Raw genomic sequence first — 25,104 nt, 5'->3', positions numbered from 1 at the left:
GCCGCAGGCACGGGACGCGGCCCTGTCCCGGCGCCGGGATGTCAAAACGCCGGGGACCCGGCCCCAAACGCCGCGCAGCCACCGCTCCGCTCCGCAACACGCGCCCCGCGGACGCCTGGCGGGCCGGGAGGCAGTGCGGGCTCCCACGGCGCTGCCCGGCCGGCCCCAGCGCCCCGCCCCGGCTCCGCCCAGGCGCTGCCGCTGCGGCTCCACACCCGCCGGCTGCCGCACTGCTGGACGGGCGTGAGGCGCGGCTGCGCATGTCCGCCCAAACCTGCCTCCCCGGCCGGGCGGGGCGGGCCCGGCGACCGCCCCCAGCCCCAGGGGGCTACGCGCCGCGGCAGGCGGGGGCGCGCGAGGTGGGTCTGGCCTCGGTGGGGGGCGCGGGAGCGCGGGCAGGCTCAGACTCGGGCTTAGGCTCGGCCAGCACCGTGGCGCTTACCCCGGCAGGGCGGCGGGAGAGGCGGAGTGTTTCCCCGCGCGGTCAGGGGGGGCGCCGGGCGGTGCCCGGGCGGTGGGAAAGGGCGGTGTCCCGGCCGGCTCCGGGCGTCGCCGCTCTCCACGGCGGGCCGGCGCGACGGGCCCTCGCGGTGGCGTCGGACAGGATCGGATCAGCCCCGGCGTGTCCCCGGGTGTGAGGGGGGCTGAGGCCGCCGCCGGCTCTGCGCGGGGAGCCCCGGCGGACCGATGGCGGTGCCGGAGCACAGAGCGCTGCCGGGGAGGCGGGCTGAGCATCCCGCCCCTGGGCGTTCGTCCCTCCTATTTTAAATCGCGTCTATAAATAACTTTAAAAATGCTCGGGTAGAAAAATGACAAAGCCTTTAAATGGTTCAGGGCCTGGTCACGTAATCACTGTAATAGCAGGCAGGAGTAGCGATTTGCCCTAGAGACCATCTGCTGTCGTGCCCACAAGTAGCTGGGCTGTTGTTGGAAGTACAGAATCACCTTAAAACAGGGGCCGCGTGGAGAGAAGTATTAGTCACGGCAGGAGCAGTAACTGGGTGATTACTGACTCAAACAGAACTGGATGGGTTGGCTTTGAAGTGCGGGTCTGAGGGTGCGGCCGTGTTGGTGAGGGAAGGCTGGCGGGAGGCGCTGCCTCCCTCGGCACGGGCACTGTGTCACCGGGTGACCCGCAGCGCCAGCGGGTGGTACATCTCCGAGTTTTGGAAACAAATAGTTATTGTAGGTTATTGTGTATATAGTTATTGTATATATTGTATATAAAATATGTATATATTGTATGTATAGGCTGGTGCAATGTCGAAGTGTGCCCTCCTTCCCCGCCATCCTGGGTGCTCTAGCAGCTCTGTGGTGAGCCAGTTCAAGAAGCTGATCTGGCCAGAAATTAATAATTTCTTTTTGTACTTTTTTTTTCCCCTTTAATCTGGTTGAGCTTTCTTGAATTGCTTAAGGACCACTCCTACTTATAGTAATTATTGGCTGCCTTGCCCTCCTTCCCTTATGGTAATTCAGTGAGTGTTTTCCCAACCTCTCGTAGTGGAGGGCAGCGGCCCGAGGTGGGTTGATTTTGAGGTTTTCTGTTGCTCCCCCGAGTCTGGAAAAGAATATTTAGACACAGTCTTAGCATGACATTGTAAGGTCTCAAATAATATTCTGGCCAGACTGTTATTTCTTCACGTTTCAATTGAACTGTGAATTGATCTGGACAGAGATTTTTCCATTGCTGTGTGGCTATGTGTGCTTCTAGCACTTCATGTGCACAGTGAGACAAACATCATGAATATGAAGCAAGATTTACTGACATGTATCTGTATTTATTAGTAATGAATAAATGAAAGGGTTGTGGAGGTCAACATTTGAAGAAATTATTGCCGAGTATCTCGCCATATGCTCTCTGGGATGGGATTCCCAAACTGTCATGCATACCACTCATAAGTGCTACATAGCGAGCTACAAAACTAGGAGCTGCTGTGGGCAGTATTCAGCAGAAGGGAGGGGAGGAGGAAAGTTGAGAAATCCTTGCTTTAGCAGGCGTAAGACTGAAATTCCCAGATCCTCTGCAGCAGAAATAGTAATAACAATAGCAAATTAACATACAGGTGTGACTTGGGAAAATGTTCTCTATTCAGAAAGCACATGCTTAGCTTTCAACAACTAAAGTAAGAGCTACATTTGCACATTTTCCTGAATTATTTTTTATACATACTTTGGAAGTATATTAGAAATTTAATGTTATTTTGACTACTTTTTTATACTGCCACTAGAAAACTTTATTAATTCTTCCTGCATATTTAACAACAAACATCTGAAATTTATAAGCTTTAAACCCTCAAATGATTAGAGCTATGGAAAAAAAAATATACTCCAGATCCCAACTAGTTTGTTTCTTGTATGACTAAGAAAATGCCTAAAAATTAGATCAACATACAGGAAAACATGCTTAGGAAAACTATAAGGCTATTATTTAGTTGTGATGGAGATAGGATCCACTTTAAGAGATCAAAAGATTACAAACTAGTCCCTATAAAATTATATGAAACTTGCAGAAACAGATTTCTAAAAGAAATGTGGCATAATCCAAATAAGAAATCATCAGTTATATTTAAAGTACTCTTGTATTTATAATCTGTTCCTATGCACTTGCAAAACATCACATATACATAGGTACTGTAGTACATATAGTACTATATATACTATATACTATAGTATACATAGTACTGGGACTAGTGAGGCTTACCTGAAGCAAAGTCTGATCTTCAAAAATTCTTGCAGTCATGAGTCCCTTCTCAGTTAAAAAAAGGAAAAAGTGAATACTGTTTCAGAGAATGCATCTCAGAAATGGCAATAGGTACAATTATGGGTAGGTACGCATATAGACATTGCTACAGTCTAATCTAAAATGCAGACATTGTTGTGGGTGCAGCATTTGTGCCAATGAAACCTGTTCAGAGTCACAAAACAAAATCTAAAAATGGTGTCTTGTGGTAACTGCAATCAAAGTGGTTTTTCATTTGCTTAGTGCTCTTAGAAGTGAATGCATGAGTATAAAATCTAATAAGTGAAAAAGAAGACATTACCACTAGCTTCTGGAGTTCTTATGCCAGTTCTTCTACTTTTGCAGACATGCCAAAGTGTCATCTTGCTTATTGCATTATCAAAGATATCAACAGCCAACATGGAAAATTATTAAAATTTGTTCTAATTGCTCAGGGTAAATAAACAGGAAAACTGAGTGAGGAGTCATGCCTTTCTGCTCCTGTTTATGCATCTTAAAATAGTTTAAATAGTGATAATCTGTTCTGTACACAATCTTTCTGCTGCAGAGTATTTAATACTTTAATGTTAATTCCAAGTGGAAAGACAAAGTATTGAGAACTAAAACAATCAGCTCACAGATTTTTTTTTTTACCTTATTTCTCACTTCCTTTCCCCTCCCTCTACCCCAAATTAGAAACCCATTTAACTAGTTTTATCCCATGATTGCATCATAGGCCTGATTCTTCACTGTCATGTGTCTGGTCATCTATGCAGTGGGTGTACCACGCCTGTAGTCAGCATCAGGCAACAGGAACAAATATGACCATTAAGTTGTGAATAATGGTGTGGATGGCAGTTGTTGCTAATAGTTATAACCTTGGGAGATAGCGGAATGAGTCCTGACTAACAATTTCATACCATTTTTTTCACCTGGTTTAGGATTCACTTAGCTTCCGAAGAGGATATGTGTAGAGTAGAAAGCAGTAGACTAAATTCAGGCTTGTGCTAGATAATAGAGTGTTCAAACTGGAATAACATTTCATGCATAGTTTCTACCTTCACAATACTTGATGATAAAGGTAGAGTAAAATGTTTTAAATTAGCAATACCATTACTCTTTTTGCAATGGCACTGTCTGTAGACAGACTCGGTGCTAGTGAACAGCCAGTTTATCAGGCTGCATGTGAAGGGTAGTAAGCACATTCCCATTTCAGATTAGCTGGTGCTATTAGGGCAAATCCACAAACACAGCAGCTCACAGCAACGATTCATCTGGGTGATGCTTCAATGCTCAATGTTGGAAACAGACTTGAAATAACACCGTGGGCATATTGTCTTTAATTGCTGTTATCAAATTTGCCTAATTAAGATGATCCCATCTGTTTGCCTTAGCTTAGAGAATATCAGTCATGATAGAAATGGTTTTGGCTGAGGGGAGGGATACACCCTGTGGTCTGTAACCTCTGGCAAAGAGGCAGCATGTACAACTCAATGTGGTGCTGTCAGACTGTCAACATACGGCCCAAGAACCAGTCATGTCCCAATGTGAACCTTAAGGAACAAGCTTGTTGACTTCAGCAGGTTTATATTGCGTGTGTGAGGTTGTACAGGCAATCTATAAGTCATTCTGTGAGGTTATTCCAGCCTAGAGATGACTTGTGAAATGGAGTTACTGATATTCCAGCCTCTTAAACTTAAGACCTTTTATTAAATATACTTCTTTATAAGCAGTGGTAAAACTGTGAGAGTTAAGAAATTATATTTTTCAATCACAATCCAGCTGGTTGTAAGCAGTCCAGGAGATTCATGGAGTGTGTAGGGGGACAATTTCCTGGTCCAGGTATTAGGTGAACCAGTCAGAAGAGGATTACTAAACCTGGTGCTCACCAATGCAGAGGAGCTCATTGGCAGCCTGGGTAGCGACCACTCCCTGGTGAAGTTTGTGATCTCAAGGAGCATGAGCCTGGTGAGGAGCTAACTCAGGACCCTGAACTTTGAAAAAATGAACTTCCAGTTGTTTAAGGAGTTGGTGAATGAGATCCCCTGGGAAACTGTCCTTAGGGACAAAGGAGCTGACCAGAGCTGGCAGCTCTTCAAAGCTCTTTTTCTTACAGCTAGATGACCTTTAAGGTCCCGTCCGACCAAGGCCATTCTATGATAATCAAGTGAGTGATTGTTTGAATTATTAAACTTCTTTGGCATTATTACTGACATGCATGTACGTAGTTTCTGCAAGCTAGGAATTTTCTCAGAGCATGATTTTGGAAGGGAGTATGTTCTTCCTGTTTCAGGATGATACAAAAGTACAAGAACAGTTACATAATTACTATCTTTCAGATTGTTCTAATAATTTGTAATCAGAAAGTGCTGAGGCATTTAAAAGGGAATAAAACAGCTTAACAACTTTATAGATTCTAGTAGAGTCATGAGTCAAAGGGAAAATAAAGGTTTGTCTGACGTTTTACTTCAATTGTCAGTGATTTTCAATACAGTTAAAAAAGGAAAAAGGTGGAGTGATACCTACTTTAACTCATTTACTGCTACTGAAATCTGCACAACCAGAAAGCTTCCTGATGTGAGTCAAATGTGGTACCTAACTGTCACTTCTCTTAATACTTGGATGCTACTGGTTTCATTTCCTCAACTTGGCTTTGGCCTAATGTAGCTCTGTGAAGGTGGGGGGGGTGGGAATCTACATCTTCCCTCCCAATTCTGCTGGGTCACCAGTCAGACAATAGATCTGTTGTCTGTGAGAGGCAAAACCTCTCATCCCCCTCAACACTCAGGACTGGTTGATTTGTTTTGTCTTTTTCTCTGGTTACTTTGGTGCCTTCTTTCCTCAGATTTTTAAATTTACTTTTAATTTTTTTAATCTGGTTTTCACATTGGCTGCTTTTGTGTTCTTCCCATCTCCTGGAACTGCTCTTGTTCTAGGAGATTTCTTCCCACATGTGCTGTGCTATACTCCGTAATTCCAAGGCTTTCTCCTTCTTGACGCTCCGCTGTTGCCAGGTGAAGAAAACAAATACCCTGCTATAACTGATATGTTTTATTATAAACTTTGTACAAAACTAAAACGCCATATTTATTACCATTATGGTAGTTGTCAGATAATGCTTTATCTGCAGCCAACTTCAGAGGAAAATGGACATGACTTTAGTTTTCAAATTGTGCATTCACGTATAAGAAGTTTAAATCAGTTACTAGGGCTTTTTCACTGAGTCTGACTGAGAATCAGTACAAAATTGTGCACTTTTTCATGCTCTGACTGGCTTTTTTTATGCGGCTTCTACATGTAAAGAAAGATCTGAACATTCATAAAAGCTCATTTGTTTTGAGCATATACATGGTTTATTAGCAGAGCATGAATAGACTTCAGTTTCCCATGTTTTGGCCCTGCTTCCAGTTTTCACTGAAGCTCATGTGTGTCTGAATGAGACCAGGGGTAAACACTGTGTCTGAACACTGCATTTCTGGTATCATTTCATTGCAGTGAAATTCTTTTTTTTTTGGAAGGCGTGGTAGTGAATATGTATGAGGAGGAGTGAACAAGGGAATAGAACAGCAGACTGCCCAATGACAGTGGGGTTTTTTATATATGTCTTCTTTGAAACATCATGCTTCAAAATGTCACTGGTTTTTTAAGCAGTTTCCATTTCCCTTAAGTTACTGAGAAATTGTAAGTTTTTGAGAAATTTTTTTATTTCTTTAGGGAGCAGGTGTACATAGCTGGTAACTTTAAAAATTAGATGTGGAAAGTGTATATTAAAGATTTTTATTGTAATAATTTATACATAGTTATCCTTGAGAGTGTTGGAGATTTCGATTATGGTAAGGTCATCACAACCTGAGTGTATAGAACTGTGTTACATTTAATTATCTTTCGGCATAACTTAATTTATGTTCAAGACAGAAAAATGTATGAGATGTTTAAGCTGTGTATAGAACAATTTGATTTAAATACTCTCCAATTTCAATATATATTAGAAACATGGAAAGAGCAACAATTATTTTAATAGTTGCCTTAAACTAAATGTGTGTTTGTGTGTATGTGTATATATTTGGCTCCAAGAAGGGGTTTTTTTTAAGTTTAGGTTAATCCTATGTGTTGTTCCCTTTTGAAATTACTGGTGCTACAGACATAATTAAATGTAGGTGTATATATAATTGGGTTTCTGGATTAAAGGTGTCATGCAGTTTATTTGTATTTGAAGAAAAAAGCCTGGGTGATTTCTTTTTTCTAGAAAGTTTCAAAAGAGAAATTAACTACAAAAGGTTGATAAGTCTCTCTGGTTATTCTGTCCTCATATGGTATTCATGCTCTATAATATACATGGCTCTGTTAATGCACAGAGTGTTATCTCTGCTGTCCCACCTGGGCAGGGAGCAGCCACGGTTCACTTGTTGGCACAAAGAGTAGAAATGTCCAAACTGATTGATTACATTGCTCTGATTTCATTATTTAAGAGAGTCCAGTGCCACAGAAATATCCTCGGTGCTGCTAGAGAGCAGGTTTCCTGTGTATCGACAGAAGATTAAGAGCCATCTGAATGGAGATGCTCTGTGTCTGTGTATCTGCTGGCTCTTTTAATGATTAAAGAAAGACATGTCATGCTTCCCAGGGCCAACACCCTCTTGTAACCACTGCCTCCTTTCGTGGCTCCTTGCAGAGCAGACAGTGTCAGTAATGCAGAAGCCTTTTGGCTACTTTGCCTTTTTGCTCCATGTTCCACTGATGTAGTAGGAGCTCTTTGTTCTTGCTTGTCTCTTCTCTGGCTACCTGTGTTTTTCTTTTTTCAAATTGTATAGTGCAGTAGTGCTCTATTTTTCAAGTATTTACCTTGGTAATTTCAAGGGGAACTGTTCCCCTGCAGCTTTAGTTTACTCTGGATCTGAGCAGAATGAGAATCTGAGTATGATGACTTGCTCCAGTTCATGCAAACTCCTCAAGAATGGTAATATCCTTATATACCCAGCATGTTAGCTGAATTGCAAATAATCTCAGGGGAACTGTGGTTTCATAGAATTACTTAATTTTAATTTGTCTTGAACCGCAAGGTAAGTATAAATATTCTGGGGAATAAGGTGCTCTAGGAGGGAAAACCCAAGATAGGCAAGAAAATGAGCAGAAACCTTTTTAAGCTACTCTGTCTCATGTTGTTTTCTGTCCTGTTCCTTCTAGTGTTTCTTTGGAAATTATTTCACCATATATATTCAGAACAGTTTATAATTTATTGATATTGATAATAATTATATGTTTTTATTATCGCCTATAGTTTTAAATTGCTGGGAGATTTATTCCTTATACTTGTAAACCTAAGCCACCACCTTTGTCCACTTGGGAAACTATCATAGCCTTCTTGTTTTGTGACACCAGGCTATTACCTGACAGAGAGCTTCCTCAGCTTGGGCTGCAACCTGTTTTGTGCCTGAAATCTAATTTCTATATATCTTGCCAGTTGCCACAGGAAAGAATATTGCTTTGGCCAGGAACTGTACAAAATGACCTTCTCCTAGTGGGTCATGAGCCAAAAAAGAAACGGGTAAACTGAAATTGGACTTTTGCATGGCTCAAAGCTCTAAATCATTTGTTTAAAAACAAAACAAACCCAAACTGACATAATTTCACATGAAATTCTAGGCTTATATTTTGTGAGAACAGTGTGTTGAAGTCAGTCTTTTTCACAATCTGGCCTTACACTCAGGTCAGCTGAGTTGTATTAAGAATTAGCATAGATTTATTCCACTGAATTGTTTGGCAGATAGAATCCCATGAGTGCTTCATATGAATTTCATACAGTCTTCCTTAAAAAGAAAATACACATCCCTGAAAGCTTGACCATACAGCACAAAGTTTCCTTTCACACTGCAATACTTCAGACTTATTTAATACCCAAGAGTTAGAAAACATATAATGATCTGGGGTGCAAACTTGCTAACCAGAGGTTTTCTTGCAATAAAGTAAGTAAAAAATACATGAAGTGATAAACTGTTTATTTAGTGTAAATTGAATTTATACCAAAATGTGAAAATGTATTTTAAAACTTCTAATCTAAATTCTTTTGAAGTGGGTATTATCATGATGGATTTTTTTGCAGCCAAGTTACAGATCCCAGAAAAATAAGGTTTGCATGGAAAGTTCTTGGCAGATCTCTCTTGGAACAGCACAAACAACATGACTTAACAAGGAGGCATTCATTATTTCTGTCTTGTTACCCTCTGTTCTTACAGTCACCAGCTGTAAGGTTACTGGCATCTTTGAATCTTCCTAATAAACAGCATGGGGAGCAGTCATTCAAGAGTGGTAGTGAGAGATATGTTGCATTTCTGAGGCTTGCTTTTGTTTTTTAATAGCTATTGTGCTTTATCAAGCTGAGCTAATGCATTGTCTGCATGTTCTCACAGCAAACAAAGTTTAGAAAAGTAACTAAATTTCAGAAGGACAAATCTGTTGGTTTAACTTCAGGGGTCTGTGAGCCTTAAGTATGCAATTAAAAGAAGTGTTTTGCCTTTGGAAATGAAAGCCATGTGGTATACTTTTCTATTAAAAAAAAGTCATGGATAAATGGCCTACATGTTGACCATGTATTTATATTGCATTACAATCCTTTTGGAAACAATTTTAATTGCAGGTGTAACTTGTTTTGGTAAACTAAGTCCCAAAACAAACAAACTTGTATCCTCTGTTTTGCTTAGCAGTCATGTACAATGCCTTTTTTTAGCACATGACAAAGTTCTGTGCTAGTGAAGTCAGTGCCAACTACAACCCAGGTCTGTGAAATTAATATCGGAGACCTGCAGGATGAGCCTGTAGGAGAAAATATCCACAAGGTGTATTTTTTTATTTACACTATTAAGACTGCAATGAATGCTCAAAGAGTGACCTTTGAGAACTTAAAAAATCTGTAGGCTGGAGCCCAACAGAAACAGTCACTGAGAGCAGTGGTAAAGGCTGGCCTCAAGGAATCCTGGAGCTGTGTAGCCACCAGGCCCACCACTGGTAGAAAGTGCAGGAGCTTTCTGGGGGCATCCTCTGCTTGGAAAAGGCTGCCCGTGCCCTCCAAAGGCAAGTCACAGCTGGCAGTCACTGGTAGCACTGAACTTGGCATCTACTCTGGCAGCAGTGAGTTGACTTTGTGTAGGTGAAGTTACACCCTTTCCACACCCTTCCTTTAATATTTTTTGTGTGAGAGATTCAATTAGGACAATTTTAAGATTTCATGCAAAGACAGAAGGGGGACCAAATCTAATGCGGGGAAGCATGAAGGTTAAACCTAATGGTTAATATTGGAATAAATTTTAAGAAGACAACTGATAAAAAGTCTAGTTTGTAGCAACTCTCTTGCATGTTTTCCAGGCCTTTCTTACAGTAGTTTCTGCTGTCAAAACTAGCAGTGCTGATAGAAGCTTTCCTGGTGGAAAGGGAAATTTATTATCCATTTATTCAAAGGGCTTATGATATAATTTTTTCCTTCAATCTGTCACATTAGTGGATTATAACTCTTTTTCTTTCACCTGTCTCCCTGTAATATGAATGCAATGTACCTGTTATATTTATTATACTTGCTGATTAATTAGAAAGGTCTTAATCTCTTAAAAAGTGATACCATTTGAAAGAGAGTTTATTGATGGGCAGGTGGCAATACACATTGGACACAGGTCATCTGGCAAGCTGGAACCTAATGGTTCCTGTTGTCTCTTGTGGAATTTCTGTTTTTCCTCTCCCATCCTTTTGTCTGAGACCTCAAAGTAGGGGGGGGAAAGGGCTTAATTTCAGTAAGTGCATGTTGTGTGAGTGTTATCTTACTTTTAGAATAGATGCCAATCTCTCTTGCCTCCAAACAGCCTTATTAACTGGAACACAAATCTAAGTGGCAAACTGGTAAGCAGCTTTCCAAATACAATGTTTTATATCCTCTCAGAAAGAAAATGAGATTAACGTGAAAGGAGAGAATTTTTAATTCTTAATTCTAATTATGTTATATTTCAAGATTGTTTAATCCTGTTAATTTCCACCTGAATTCTCTAGGTTACAGTTTGCTGCTTACTGAAGTCTCTGGAATTTGTCAATTGTCTTTGCAATCTTTTGATCAAATTCTTGTTCTCTAAGTCTCAGAGACCCAACAGAGATATGTAAGTTTGAATATGCTTAAATGGTTGTCATACCCTAAAATCATTCCTTTTAACTGCAAAGAGCTGGTCTGTATCTTGCACAAAGAAGTTGGTAACTGTATTCACTGTAGTTTTTATAGCTGTGCTAAGAGTATGATGATATTGAATTAGGGAGTCCATCAGTTTTCAGAGTAAATATTATATGCAGTATTTGAGCATAAAATCACATACATTAATTATGTTCATAATTTTTTCATGAATTGCCCTATACAGTTATTTCCCTATGGACTAGTGGCATTTAATGGCATTTAATGCTGGAGCTTCAGGGCAGGACTGCTGTTGTTTGCTTGTTGGGGTGTTTTTTGGAGTTCTTTTTTAAACCAATTCAGTCATATGCTTTAAAAATTCAGATTTAATTAGATTTTTTTTTTAAATTCCGATTTTACCACAGATTTCTGCAGAGACTAATATTGACCAATGTTTCCTTAGAATGTGGCTCTTCAAACAAAGAGAATGCTCAGGAAGCCTGAAAATATTAGTCCAAGTCTTCTTTTACTGACTATTTACTTTCTAAAACCTTAGGAGTTGCCTGTTTAAATTAAGCAAAATTAGAAAAACTGAGCCTCAGAATAAGTATACTGTGTGCAATAGCTGTACTAAAGCAGGCCATTTTGTATGAATATTAGCAAAATTGACTAGTTAATGGTTAGCCACCATTATTTGGTTTTAGATTATCTGGATTTTTCCTGTGTGGTTCCTTTAAAGCTGTAATTCAGAAACCAGTGGTGTCATTGACTCGCTAGTTCCTTCAATCAACTATTCATTAAATATGCTTTGGGTTAGAGCTGCAGTTGACTACCTACCTAAAAATATGCTGATTGGCTTCAAAACCCCCAAACATTGAAGAAACAGAAAAATATTTAGTTTCATAGCATCAGATGGAGCAGACATGGACCAATCTGCACATAAACATGCTTGGACTTCCATGCCTTCTGAATGGAAAGACATTCCCCCTCACTTTCACTCAAGCAGTGGATGTGTTGTTAACTCCAGTTACATGTATTGTGGCACACTTAAAAAAAACTAAACAAACCCAGAGAATAATTTTTTTATTCTTTAATTGACATCTTCATAAGCTTAATGTTCTTCATCCCTTATAACGTTATAAAACAGCACTAAAGCTCTGTAATTCCTTGGTGTAGAATAATGTTACACAGGATATGTGTTGAGATATTGAAAATAATTAATAGCATAAAGAAAACCCAAAGCTATTCCTCTTGATGTGATTTTAGACACGTTTTAATTGTCAGATCTGTCACTCCTGGCACTTGCCACTTGAGGGAGTGATGCACGAAGTGCTGGTTGGACTCAAATTAGAGTCCATTCTCAGTAGTTTTGCATACACTGGGAGCTCACTCCAAGTGGAAAAATCAGACATCACATGAGGATATTTTGGCTACAAAAGGAAAATTAAAATGCTGTGTACTAAAATGTTTTGGACAGTTACCCTTTGGGATGTACTTATGTGCCAATCAAATCCCTGTGTGGAACTCCAGAAGACCTTTCCTGCCAGATTGGTGGAGAGGTGCCTGGAGGTTGTATTCTGGTACAGGTTTGAATTGATGGGGTTACTCTGGGCAGTGTTGCTGTGGAGAGCTGAGGTGTGTGGTACAGTCAGGCAGCTCTTGGAAATGCTTGGGACACTCTCTCGGAATTAGTATGCAGAATGCCTGTTTCTTATGGATTTAGTGTGCCTGGGAGTAGAGGGATTTGAGCCTCCTGCTTTAATCCAATTTTATTTTACTGAATTATTTATTATTTGCAAGTGATGGGAAAGGTTGGTTCATGCTTCTAAAGAATGGCTATTAGATGTTACAGGGCAAAGCACTTGATTTTAAACTGAGGGCAGGAATCCAAGTTGCCACGTTTGCTTTCTGTATATTTAATATAGAAACCATGAGTGAATATAGAAAAATCTTGATATCATTTAAAATAGACCAAGAAGTGGGATACTTAACTATTAATAATTTTCGCTTGAGTTATTGTTTTCATTATTTCTTTTGGCTTTTAATTAATAGTTGTTATCTTTGATATTCTAATAAAAATTTGCATAGCATTGAAATAATCTGTGGCTATATATTTATGTAGTAAATCTGTGTCACAGTATATGTCCTTTTGTACATGTGGGGTTGTGTGTGTTACATTTCTGTAGCTCCTAATATTTACTTTAGAATTTACTGTGAAGAGACGTGTTAATTATATAAGGACTATATTTGTGCAGGGGTTTCTAATAACAGTACGTGATACTTTCCTGGGCAGCTATTGTACTAGAACACGTGCAGCGTAGGCAAGATGAGAATATTGTACATTCTTGGTGTTTTACCAACTCAATTAAATAACAATGTGATCATACAAAATACAAATGCTACCTTGCTGCCCTGGAGACCTTAAGATTTTCCATTATGACACTCCCAGATAAATTGTCCAGAATGTACAAAAGTTACTGTCTATAATTATTAATGCTATCTCGTATGGGCTTTTTTAGCCACCAACGCGCCTGCAACAAATGTGGGTAGAGCCCTTCCCAAATCTTCGTTCGCGAAGCCCAGCCATGACTCACTGACTGACTGATGATAATTATTAATGGTTTTCTAACAGGATGTAACCCCACCTTTATTCAGTCAATGCTTGAACTAACTAGTGTTTAGAAGGAAGAATACCAAGACAGAGCCTTTATAGCATATCTGAGAGCATCTTGTCTGGGACATTTTGTGAACTCTGAAGGTTACAAAAATTGGAATTCAGAAATCTTATTAAAATGTCATTCACCTCAGATCTGATTAGCAGCATCAAGAGCTGAGAGGATGGGAATTAAATTCACCAAGGCTATCTCTTACATATTTCATCATTCTGAAAAAAACAGGTAAGTAACTGAAATAGAACATTTATGCTTTATTCCAGGAAAAAAAAATTATTTAGTGAGCTCACAAAGTACAGTATCTGTTCCAGAAGAGGTTTTGTTACATCTATACTGATTATCTTCTCCCTGTAAATAAAGAATAACCTACTGCATTCTGTGGGAGCTTGCACTCCTTTTCAGTTGTGAGCACTTATTATAAAGCATGTTACAATTTTTGTTGGAAGAATTAACTATCAGCTGTCCATCCTTTATGAGTCACTCAAGGTGCAGGAGATCTACTGTTACCTGTTCCTCAGTCACCTCTTTTTCAGATCGAGTTTACATAGTTGTCTCTTGCATGGAAGCCCTTTCATGCCTCTTAATACCCATAGAGTCCTTTCCTAAAACTTAATTTCAAGCAATACTGTAGTCCTTCTCAGGGACTGAGTGATGGGGAATTACAAGGAGTATCCATATAGGTGGATAGAGTATATACAGTAATGTTCTATATACCTTTCCCAGTGTTTCCTGCCAAGCGACTTTGTTTTTTTCTGACTGCTGTTATACACTAAAAAAAACAGAAAAAGCTGATACATATGGGATACTTGCATTTTGGTGTATGAACTCCATAGAGTATGAAGCATCTCATATCATATTGAATATTGTTGAAATACTGGTCTTTGTTTAGCAAATGATGTTTTGAATTCCAGGAAATGACCTTGTAAAAATGGAAGTAAGAAAAGGAAATTCACTTATGTTAGGGAGGGAAAATGAAGAAAAGAAAGTCAGTGCAAACAAAAGGGAATGACAGAGGCTGAATCAGAGAAAGGTGGGGATTTTAACAGGAATGTATGTAGTATAGGTGAAAGGTGCCCAATAGTTTTTCGGTCTAGAAATGCCCACTTAATCTTTCCAGAAGTTCAATAGTCTCTTACAATTCTACCAGTTAATTAATAATCCCAGAGAGACCAAACCCCCTTTATTTGCACTAACTTTGTATTGCTACTGTGGTAGCAATCCAGTACAGAGATTTCCAGGATACTTTAAGATAGACCATGTTTCACGTGTGACTGGACTTGAATGTTATAGAATGCTACAGACGGCTGTTGGAAAGCCCCCAGCTTTGTGCCTGTGTTTTAACCCCCATCCTGCTGGCTCCCTGACTGTCCCTATGGGCTGCTATTAAACAGTGCTTCCAAAGGGGCTGTTAGGATTTATGGATTTTCTCTTTAGTTGGAAATGGTGATGGTTGTAGTCACCAACAAAAGTAATGAGGCAGAAGTGGAACTGTGCGTCAATGGGGATGCTTTCAGGCTAATGGGATCAATGTTGGAGGAGAGGGAGGGAGGTAAGATAAAATCTGGTTTCGAGTATCTAGAGTGCCTGGGAGTACATCAACCCAGAGAACTCCCAGCAGGATCTCTTTGCCATGCACCAAATCATTTATGGTCATAGGGTATTCTTTCACTTTGGGAATACTCTGGTCTTGCTGCATGTGCTCAAAACCAGGGCCCGTACAGACACAGCGACATCACCTATGACAGGTCTTGGTGTTGGAAGGGAGTACCTGGGACAGGTTGACTGACTGACCTCCCTGTGGTGACATGAGTCCTTGAAAAGTGAGGGAGTGGCAGTGACTACCCTGTTCACAATGGCTGAGCAGATAAGCCATCAGCCTTTCTGAGTGGACACACATCCAAGCCCTCCTACTCTCTTCCAGGAACTTGGGTTTGCCCGGGGCAGTGGTCACACCTGGGCTGTCTTGCAAAGGACAGGTTGTCCATCAGTCTGAAAGTGTTTTGTGCCCTGCAGTGAAATGTCATAAATTCTTGTGTTCTCATGCCTTGTGAAGTAGTGTAAATATGCTTATTTATTGTTGAAAGTAATAACCTACTCAATTTGCAGTATGTGAACAGCTATCTCACTGTGCCCTTCCAAGCAGGTGGGGCATTTCTCTCCCATACCTTGTGGCTCTGTCATGTGCAGCAGGAATGTTTTCCTCGTGTGTGTGTCTGTAGCATCTGGCAACTCGGGCTGTAACTGTGGGAGTGCTGGACGTGCCCCCCCTGCAGAGCCAGAGGGGCAGCATCCTGTTGCAAAATGTGGAATATGTAAAATTTTCCTAAGGATGTTCTTTGCTGTTTGATCTTTGTATACTTTCAAGGCTAATCAACAAGAAAGGAGATTTAGTCGGTGAAACAGATAAGAGCTAAGAAGAAAGCTGTAAGTGATGTCCAGGTGTTAGAAAGAGAAATAACTTGTTGGTAGAATTGCCTTGTTAAGGTTTAGGTCTTGGCATGCTCCAGTGATCAAAGACCTAGGGGGAGGTTAGCAAAGCTTGGGAAGAAGGATGTCCTCTGATAGTGGACACAAAGAGTGCAGAATTTACAGGCCACAAGGTCGTTTGGCAGTACTCCCAAGATAAGGAAGAAACTAATAAAGACAACTCAGCAACTGTGCTGAATCTGCTCCAACCGGTTAAATGGTTAATTCTGGCAGGGGCAAATTGTGACCACCAACTCAGAGACCACTGACCCGAGAAACCCACCGACCCAAAAGAAGAGAAAGACTGGGCATGTGGACTAATTAGCATGAGAAGCGAGGGAATCGTAGAATACTAATTAATAGGATAACAATGTAACTTGTAGCAAATGAGCACTAATTCCTTTGTTTGCTAAAATGTTTAAATAGTAAAATGTACTGATAGTTGGTGTGCTCGATTTGTGTAATAACACCGAGCACTCAGGCTTGCGCAACTCTGAAATAACCAACGTCTCTCTCGAGTTACTAATTATTGGGCTTGTTTTACACTGGGTGACGAATCCGATTTTGGTGGACAAAAACCGCGCCTTCAGACCCCAATCCAAGCCGAGCTTAGCAGCTCCGGGACAGGTTCGGCCCTCCCCGGCCGAGCAGGGAGGCTCTCGGCAGCGGGGAGCCGGGAACGCCGGAGCCGCGGAACCCGCCCTCCCCGCCTCAGTCTGTGGGCGGGAGCGGCCCTGCGCGGCCGCCGCCATTTTGTGCGGGAGGCGGCGCGGCCCCGCGGGCGGCTGGCACCGGTGCGTGAGGCGAGGGGTGCGGGGCCGGCCTCGCCTGCAGCGCCGCGGCCGGGGGCGGCTGGGGGCAGAAAAGGCTTCCGCGCAAGTGTTGTTCCGTGGGGTGCGTGCCGTTGCGTGAGAGCGGCGGGGCAGGCGGGGAGAGGCGGTCCGGGATTCCCGCGGGTCCCTTCCGAGCAGCCCGTCCATCAGCCCGGCACTCTGCTTGAGCGCTCCCCTTGCCTGGGAGGCTGCTGAGCTTGCGAAGAAGTTTGTTGTGGAAAATCCTCATTAGGCTCGAAAAATTAAATGGTGAGATTTGGCTTCTGGTCCGGTAGCGAGGGGAGCAGCATTCGCCGGGCCCCCGCCGTGTGCCCGCCGAGCTCCGGGCCGGCCCCGCTGCCTCAGCCGCTGGACGGCTCCGAGTTACACAAACACAGCTGGGTGTAAACACAGAGATAGCTTTGTGAGGTTTTAGAAAACTAATGTAAGAAGAAGTTCTCAGAGACTGGTATACACAGTACCATTTATTCAGAATAAAATTGCTGGGTTTTGTATACTTTATTTAGTGATTGTACGGTAGCAAACGATTAGTGAGAATATCTGACGCTTTCAGAGTCAACTACTGAAGGTTTCAGAATATAAAAGTTATGGTTCATTATGGACTCTTGATTTGTCTTCCTTGTTTTACAGTAGAGATTTGGCAAATTAATCATGTAGGTCTTTGCTCTTTTTTGGACACCTCGACCAAACAGATCTGGACTCCAAACATCTCAAAAGTGTGCAACCTTTTAAATTTGAGTGGTCTTTGAAAAGGTCAACAAAAGGAGTGGTCTTGAGTGGGTCCTATACTGAATTTGACATATTTTTCAAAATTTATTTTTTTTTTATTTATAGTTTAGAACAATGCTTGCTTCCATAGTTTTGTCTTAGAAACAACTCTCCAAGGATTTAAAGATGACTGACTCTCAAAATAGATAAATTTCCATGCAGTCAAAACCAAAGTTTTTACTCAGCTGCAAAGGTCTAATAGTGAAAACTGCCTGTAGATGGATCTCTGTACTGTTCATGCTTCCACTGTTATTTTGAAATACTACTTGGCATTGCATGAACATTGTAATACCAAGATAATTTTTAAATAAGGCAGTTTCTAGATCTTTTCAGGGAGTGAGAGTTCGTTCCTGGGTTTGCAAATATTTGCTGGACTTTTTTTTTGTGGTAACAGTATATGTACCTTTCTCAATAGCACTAGTTTCTAACAACTGTAACCATTTGCCTTCTAGTGTACTGAAGCATGTTTTTACCAAGATCTGTTAAAGTCAAGAGGACTGCTGATGAGGACAAAAGCTGTACAGCTAAGAAAAATAAACTGTCTTCTGGAGGACCTTTGCTAGAGGACACCACCGAGTTCCAAGACTGTAAGTCAGTTAGAACAGAAACTTCTCCTTCAGCATGCAATTTGAATGAAATTGTACAAGAACACACAGAACCTGTAGCTGGAGGCCTTGATGCTGCTAATGCAACGTTGGGAAAGGACAGCCAAAATACTGATGAAGACAGCCCTTTGGAAGAACCCATAAAATCCTTCAGCAAATCCCAGCGTTGGGCAGAACCCGGAGAGCCTGTGTGTGTGGTGTGCGGTCGCTATGGAGAGTATATCTGCGATAAAACAGATGAAGATGTTTGTAGTTTGGAATGTAAAGCCAAACACCTTCTACAAACTCAAGCAAAGGAAGAACAGCTGACGTCTGATCAACTCACAAACTCTGAAGCAGAAGCTCACCTGCCTCATGCACCTTATTTCTACAAGGATCATTCCTTTATTTTAGGTTTGCGAGATGAGCAGGTTGAGAATCTTAAGCTGCAGCTGGGTATTGCTGTCCAGGGCCAGCAAGTTCCAAGACCTATTGTAGAGTTTGAACACTGTGGTTTTCCTGAAACTTTAAACCATAATTTGAAGAATTCTGGCTATGAAGTCCCAACTCCCATCCAAATGCAAATGATCCCTGTTGGACTAATGGGGCGGGATATTGTGGCTAGTGCAGACACGGGCTCTGGAAAAACAGCAGCCTTCCTACTCCCTGTTATTATGAAGGTTTTGAATGAGGTAATGGAACTTTGTATGTTTTGAGTGTGGTTTGCAACTTTGTCTTTTGGATTCCCAATGGGAAGGAGAATGTGACTGTGGTGATTTTAATTAACATTCAATGATTTATTTTACTTTTGATCGATGGAATGTTGGTTCTTGGGGGTGGGCGGAGTTGCTGATTAATTTTAATGATTTTGAATGTTTTTTCACTTTGGTCAGGAGATAAAGCAACTATTAATATTACCAAGTGTAGAGTTGCTCCTTTTTAAGAAAGGTAATTAAATTCTGTGGTACACTTCCTAAATGACTTAAAATAGAAAGTGAAAGTAATTCCAGCCCTCTGCAAGAAGTTGTTCCTCTATCTTGATATGCCAGAAGTCTGAAAGAGATTTGTTGACATTTGCGTAATTTCAAAGAGTAATTTCTCTTGGAATATATTTGGTTGACCATCAAATAACTGCAGGAATTTGGGGTAATATAATTTCTGAAATCCTCTAGTTACCCAGTCACCCCTTTGATTCTGTGGGAAAAAGCAATTAAGAAAGTTTTTGCTTCATAAGGACATGAATGTATGACAAGAAGTAATGGCAAATAGTATTGAGTACCTTGTGTGTGGCTCAGTATTGCTTTTTCTTTGGTGGTTTTATTTATAAGAACATTTTTCAACATTCTGGACCTGATTCTAGTTGATATTTTGCACTGGTTAGATACCTTTACAAATATATGTATACACTCACAAACGAGTGCATAAACTTTTACAAATGAAGAGAGATTATTTAAGCAACTCTTTTAATCTCTAAAGTACTCTAGCATTAGTTTTAAGAATAAAAGCATTATGTAAGAACATGTAAGAACAGGTGTATTGCATTTCAGTACTTCCTCTGTCTGATTATCATTAAAGTCTGCAAGACAGTTGTATGTTTATAATAATGTGCGCAAAATTGGAGTGTCAATGAATAATACCTCTGTACATGGTCTTTCCCATTCTTCATCTTCAGGGCACTAAACAAGTTTATGTATACGTCAAGAAATAATTTTATTTTGTTGTTTAAAATAATTTTTGGTTTTAATGTAAAATATTATGTTGGGAGATTTAATTTTGAAAGCTTTTTCTCAAGATAATAGAGCACTCCCATGTTCATTAGATTTCTCCCCCTCTTTCTAGACAGAAACTCTATCTGCCCTTATTTTGGCACCAACAAGGGAGTTGGCAATTCAGATAGAGAGACAAGCTAAGGAACTGATGGCTGGTTTACCAAACATGAGAACAGTTCTCCTGGTAGGAGGTTTGCCGCTGCCTCCACAGCTTCACCGGCTCAAGCAAAGTGTTAAGGTAAGGACTTGGAGTGGAGAGTTAGGTTTTATTGACATTCACAGAAAAGAAAAATGTTATTGTTGACATGTATGAGCACACAAGAATGTGTTTTTTCCAAGTCTAAACTACTGAAATGTTTGTTAGCTCTCGAAAATTTTACAGTATTACAATTTTTAAAAACATTTTGACTTCTGATTAAACTTTTTTGTTTGTTTGTTTTAAAAAGTTTCATGGGTGATATTGCTGCTTTCGAAGACTAAAATATACTATTTTGTTAGACAAGGAGTTGTAATTTACAGCAAAAAGTAGTTTGTTTTTCATGCAGATTATATTGCTTGTAATTTAGACACGTCCATTAGAGTTCTAAAAGGTCTGTTTCCTTTTGAGCCTCTGTAATTTAAGTTATCTTTAAAAGTTTTATGACTTATTTGAAGGCAAGTAGTTTCACTAATTATAGCCCTTGTTATCTCTATGCTGTAACTTCATAGTTTTTCTAGGAAAGTCATCTGTTCTTTCATGGAATTTCTAACTCCTGGGTTATTTTTTTGTTTGTTTTTGTTTGTTTGTTTGTGTTTTTGTTTTTGGGTTTTTTTGTTTGTTTGTTTTGTTGTTTTTGTTTTTGTTTTTTTAATAGGTTATAATAGCAACGCCTGGAAGGCTTCTTGAGATTTTAAAGCAGAGTTCTGTTCAACTGCATGGCATAAAAATTGTAGTGGTGGATGAAGTAAGTTTTTATTTATCAGAGCTGTATTTCCTTTAAGAGCCAGTGTGAGTGGCTGGTCTAACTGATTAAACATACAGAGTGTTTGTTATAAAGATACAATACATTTCTTAAGAGAAAATTTTATTTTTTTAATACAATTTGAATTGTATTTGAACAACTCCTATTGGCTGTAAAAGACTTAGATATCTGACAGGGTAATACTGTTAGACCAGTGTGAATCATTTATTTTTAATTTTCTCACCTTTTCTTCTGACTGTAAATACTCCTACATCATACACATTATGGTTCTTTTGTCAATTCAAGTTCAGGGTCCTGCTCTTCATGGAAAACTCTGGTAGAAATTAATATTTTTCACTTAGGTGGATACCATGTTAAAAATGGGTTTCCAGCAGCAAGTGTTGGATATTTTGGAAGACATCTCACAGGACCATCAAACCATACTGGTGTCAGCCACAATTCCAGTGGGCATTGAACACTTGGCAAATCAGCTTCTGCACAATTTTGTAAGAATAACAATTGGAGAGAAGAATCTGCCGTGTTCCAATGTCCGCCAGATTATCTTGTGGGTAGAAGAACCATCTAAAAAGAAAAAGCTGTTTGAAATACTAAATGTAAGTCTAATATTTTTCTCATAAGAACAGTTTATAAAAATACTCATGTCTTTACACATCTCTGTCAGGTTCTCATCTTTAGTTCTAATCTGTATGTAGTGAAGAGGTGGAGTGAGGTGAGGCATGTAACTGCACACACTTCAGCAGTTCTGCAGTGTAAGAGTTTTAACGGCAGTTTCAGGGATTATTCCACTCCCATCACTCCCATGTATTTTCTATGAGGAAATGGGGGTGATTTTGGATGTTTGACTGAAGGTTATCCAAGAGGTGAATAAGAATCTTTTAACTGAATCTCCGAACTTAAAGAAATTTGGATTCACTTGAAAACTTCTGACTTGTAAAAAAATTCATGTGTTGATATAAAATTGGCTTCTGAGACTATAAGTCATTATATGTTTATAATGTACAGCTTTGTAAAGTTTCATAGCTGGTATCTTAAGTTCTTATCTAAAGTCTAGAAACATTTGTTCATCTGAAAGTCTTGTTAATGTTGGAGATAAAGAGCAGAAGAAATTTAATCCATGCTGATGATGGGCAGCCAGTGGTTTCCAATGGTTACCTTTTTATACAAACTGTTTAATTTTACAGGATGAGAAGCTCTTCAAGCCTCCAGTGTTAGTGTTTGTGGACTGTAAACTAGGAGCAGATCTGTTGAGTGATGCTGTTCATAAGATTACAGGATTGCAGTGCACAGCTATGCATTCTGAAAAGTCTCAGGTGGAAAGAACAGACATATTACAGGTTTGTGCCTCCTAAAGTTACGGGAGTTTTGGTAGATTTTTAAAAGGCCATTTTTTTTAAGGTGGCTTCACTTGAATGACTGAAGTCATAATTGACTGCTTTTCTGCAGTAATACCTGGGGTAGTGCTGGGGGAGACAGATGGGGCCAAGCAAAACTGAAGATAATAATGCCATTTTAAATGTAGATAAATACTGGAGACTATTTCCTAGGTTTTTTGCTTAGAAATTGAAATTTAAATATGCATTATCTTAAATTGATTATTTTTTAGAGTTAAAATTGTGGCTTTGATTTCTCTTGAATTATCTCTGTGGGTTATATTTCTGTTTAAATCAAGAATACAGGGGAGCCATTATCTCTTCTACAATAGAATAATCCCACTTGCTGTGTTCTTACACTGTTCTTACACACTAGCCCTTAGCCTATGCTTGGAGCGGTTCAAAATAAAAATGAGCTAAAAAGAACTAATTTTTATTTGTTCCTCCCTTACCAGGGATTACTTCAAGAGAAGTATGAAGTTATAGTAAGTACTGGAGTCCTTGGACGAGGGCTCGACCTTGTCAACGTCAAACTGGTAGTGAATTTTGATATGCCTTCAAGTATGGATGAATATGTACACCAGGTAAATAAATAAATTGCTAAAGCCTTATTTGAAAAGTATATCAATACGATATCCACCTGTGGAAATTCAAATTTAAATGTAAAAAGAAAGATTATTTTCCTCTTCAGAATATTGATTTTTATAGGAAAAGAAAGGAAGATGTGGGATCTCTTCTATAAGTTTATGTATATTACTAAAATCTAGAACGCTGCTCTTGTCTCTCATCTATATAAGTTACTAAAACCTAGAAGAGTGTTTTTATGTCAATTATTTTTGCAGTATTATTCTTCCTGTTTTGTACTCTAGTAGAATTTTGTGTCTATAGAAAGCAAAGTTTACCATTTTTACTATCTGTGTGAAGAAAGGCCGAATATCCCTCTATCTGCTGCAGTTTGTCTGCAGTGTGGGATATGCATGAAATAGTCAGGAAACCAGTCATGAACGTTGTTGGCAAATAATTTAAAGTTGCTAGAACATAGAAAGTAAAGGGCATTTTTATGGCCATGCTGGTACATATTGTGCTTGATACACGTATGTGACATCTCTATAATAAAGATTTTTGAAAAACATTTTATTTGGATCAGATCTACTGTAAGCTTTTGCCCATAGGCTGTGTCACATGTCTCAGTATCAGTAGTGGACTTCTGGTATGTCCTATAAGCAAATCATAACTTTAGATGCATTTTAGCTCAAACTTCAGATCTACATATCCTGAATTCAGGAAGTATTTTGTAAGTAACTTTGTGTTAGAGATTTGACCCTGTCACTTAGGTTACTTACTGTTTTATAACAGAAAATAAACTTTAGGGCTATTTGAAGGACTTCCATTTAGTATTGATAACTTAAAATTAATTCATGCTTTTTCAGGTTGGAAGAGCGGGAAGGTTGGGTCACAGTGGAACTGCAATTACTTTTATCAATAACAACAGCAAGAAGCTCTTTTGGGACGTTGTAAAAAGAGTAAAACCTACAGGCACCATTCTTCCCCCACAGCTGCTTAATTCCCCATATCTGCATGACCAAAGGAGAAGGGAACAACAGAGACTTAAACAGTTACAAAATAGCCTTGTAACAGGAGATAATATTATGGACATTATTAGAAAACACAAGAAAAATAATTCTCAGAGGTAATAAAGATATATTTATAGTTCTGTAATTACAATGAAAGTATGATTAAAAATAAACATGAAATGATGGTTTGTGTATTGCCTTTTTTAAACAAGTTTGTCAGTTTTTTAAGGAGGCTCATTTTTATCTCATCTTTATTTTGAAATACAGGCTGTGTGTTTGAATTACAGTAGTGCCTAGTAAAAATACTCTGTAACCCTGTTATAACCACTAGTCTTTGGTCTTGCTTGCAACATGAACTGAGAAGATACCTTTTATTTTGTTCTAGTATTTCTAGAACATGAAAGTTTCAGACTTCTTGTGAGACATACTCTTCTGGTAATTCTTATGTCATTATATTGAGACAAGATCTTTGCAAAGGACACCGTTTTAAACCATTAAAAATTGGTGACAGATTAGTCTCTGAAAAATCTCTTCCTGTTAGCTTACATAAAATCTTCCACTGGGAACATTTCTCCAGATTCTCAGTGTGCTCTCTGGGGCTTTCTTAGGAACATATTCAAGTTTTGTTTGTAAAGAATACTGGTAGTTTAGTTTCTCCTTTAGTGCCTGTGAACCAGTGGGATGTTCTACTCAAGCTCTTTACAATAGCAGCAGTAGTTGGTTATTAGCGGAGCTTCGTTGTAGAGATGTAAGATAAAACACATAAGAAATTTGTGTTGTTTAGTGAAACACAATTAATGTATAAATGGTCGTATTATTTGAGCAGAACTTGCCATGCTCTGACATCAGATACTCCTTCATTTTTTTGGGGAAGTGAGGTTAAAACTGTATTGAGATAGTGTTGTATGATTTCCCATCTGAAGTATGAGAGAGGTCATAATCAGAACTTCCCTCTTTTTTTTTTTTTTCCTTTTAGACTAAGGCTTGAGAAATTAGTTTCATCAGACCTTTTGTGGTGCTGTGATGCATCATCCCTTTTTGGCAGACTGAGGTGTTGCAGGTAGTTAAGCGTTAGCCTTATGTCTGTTCTTTGGCCAAAGACAGCAAGGGGATAAATTGACTTTGGTGGCAAAACAGCTTAGTAGTTTGCTGTTGTTTTTAATTTCCTCAACTAGAAATTAAAACAGTAGGTCTTACATGCTGCAAGACAGATGATATGAGTGTGGCACCCTGTTGTAAATGTGAGG

At 39.6% G+C, this 25,104-nt stretch overlaps 1 protein-coding gene across 4 annotated transcripts; it reads left to right on the top strand.

Moving 5' to 3' along the window:
- Window positions 1-311: 311 nt before the first annotated feature.
- DDX59 (DEAD-box helicase 59) lies at window positions 312-24,181 on the top strand. Of its 4 annotated transcripts, none has more exons than XM_029962269.1 (8): window positions 312-359; window positions 18,051-18,874; window positions 20,022-20,189; window positions 20,806-20,895; window positions 21,255-21,506; window positions 22,095-22,247; window positions 22,739-22,867; window positions 23,714-24,181. In XM_029962269.1, the coding sequence occupies exons 2-8, from the start codon at window positions 18,062-18,064 to the stop codon at window positions 23,975-23,977; spliced, it is 1,869 nt and encodes a 622-aa protein (XP_029818129.1). In that variant the 5' UTR covers window positions 312-359; window positions 18,051-18,061; the 3' UTR covers window positions 23,978-24,181. The 4 variants fall into 4 exon arrangements, with proteins under 4 accessions (XP_029818129.1, XP_029818128.1, XP_008925093.2 ...); XM_029962268.1 differs by lacking the exon at window positions 312-359 and adding an exon at window positions 16,725-16,791; XM_008926845.3 differs by lacking the exon at window positions 312-359 and adding an exon at window positions 16,923-17,037.
- Window positions 24,182-25,104: the final 923 nt, after the last annotated feature.

This window comes from Manacus vitellinus, unplaced genomic scaffold, assembly GCF_001715985.3.
Source record: "Manacus vitellinus isolate BGI_N305 unplaced genomic scaffold, ASM171598v3 scaffold_44_pilon, whole genome shotgun sequence".
In the NCBI taxonomy this organism is placed as follows: domain Eukaryota; kingdom Metazoa; phylum Chordata; class Aves; order Passeriformes; family Pipridae; genus Manacus; species Manacus vitellinus.
Note: the sequence above shows the minus strand (reverse complement) of the source record. Positions and strands in the feature narration are given on the sequence as shown.

What these genes read in the sequence shown, in the direction of transcription:
- DDX59 (XM_029962269.1), top strand. Translation starts at nt 18,062, where the DNA reads ATGTTTTTACCAAGATCTGTTAAAGTCAAGAGGACTGCTGATGAGGAC. An exon ending in AGCTGTTTGAAATACTAAAT is followed by an intron (nt 21,507 to 22,094) that starts GTAAGTCTAATA and finishes TTAATTTTACAG; the next exon opens with GATGAGAAGCTCTTCAAGCC. An exon ending in TGGATGAATATGTACACCAG is followed by an intron (nt 22,868 to 23,713) that starts GTAAATAAATAA and finishes ATGCTTTTTCAG; the next exon opens with GTTGGAAGAGCGGGAAGGTT.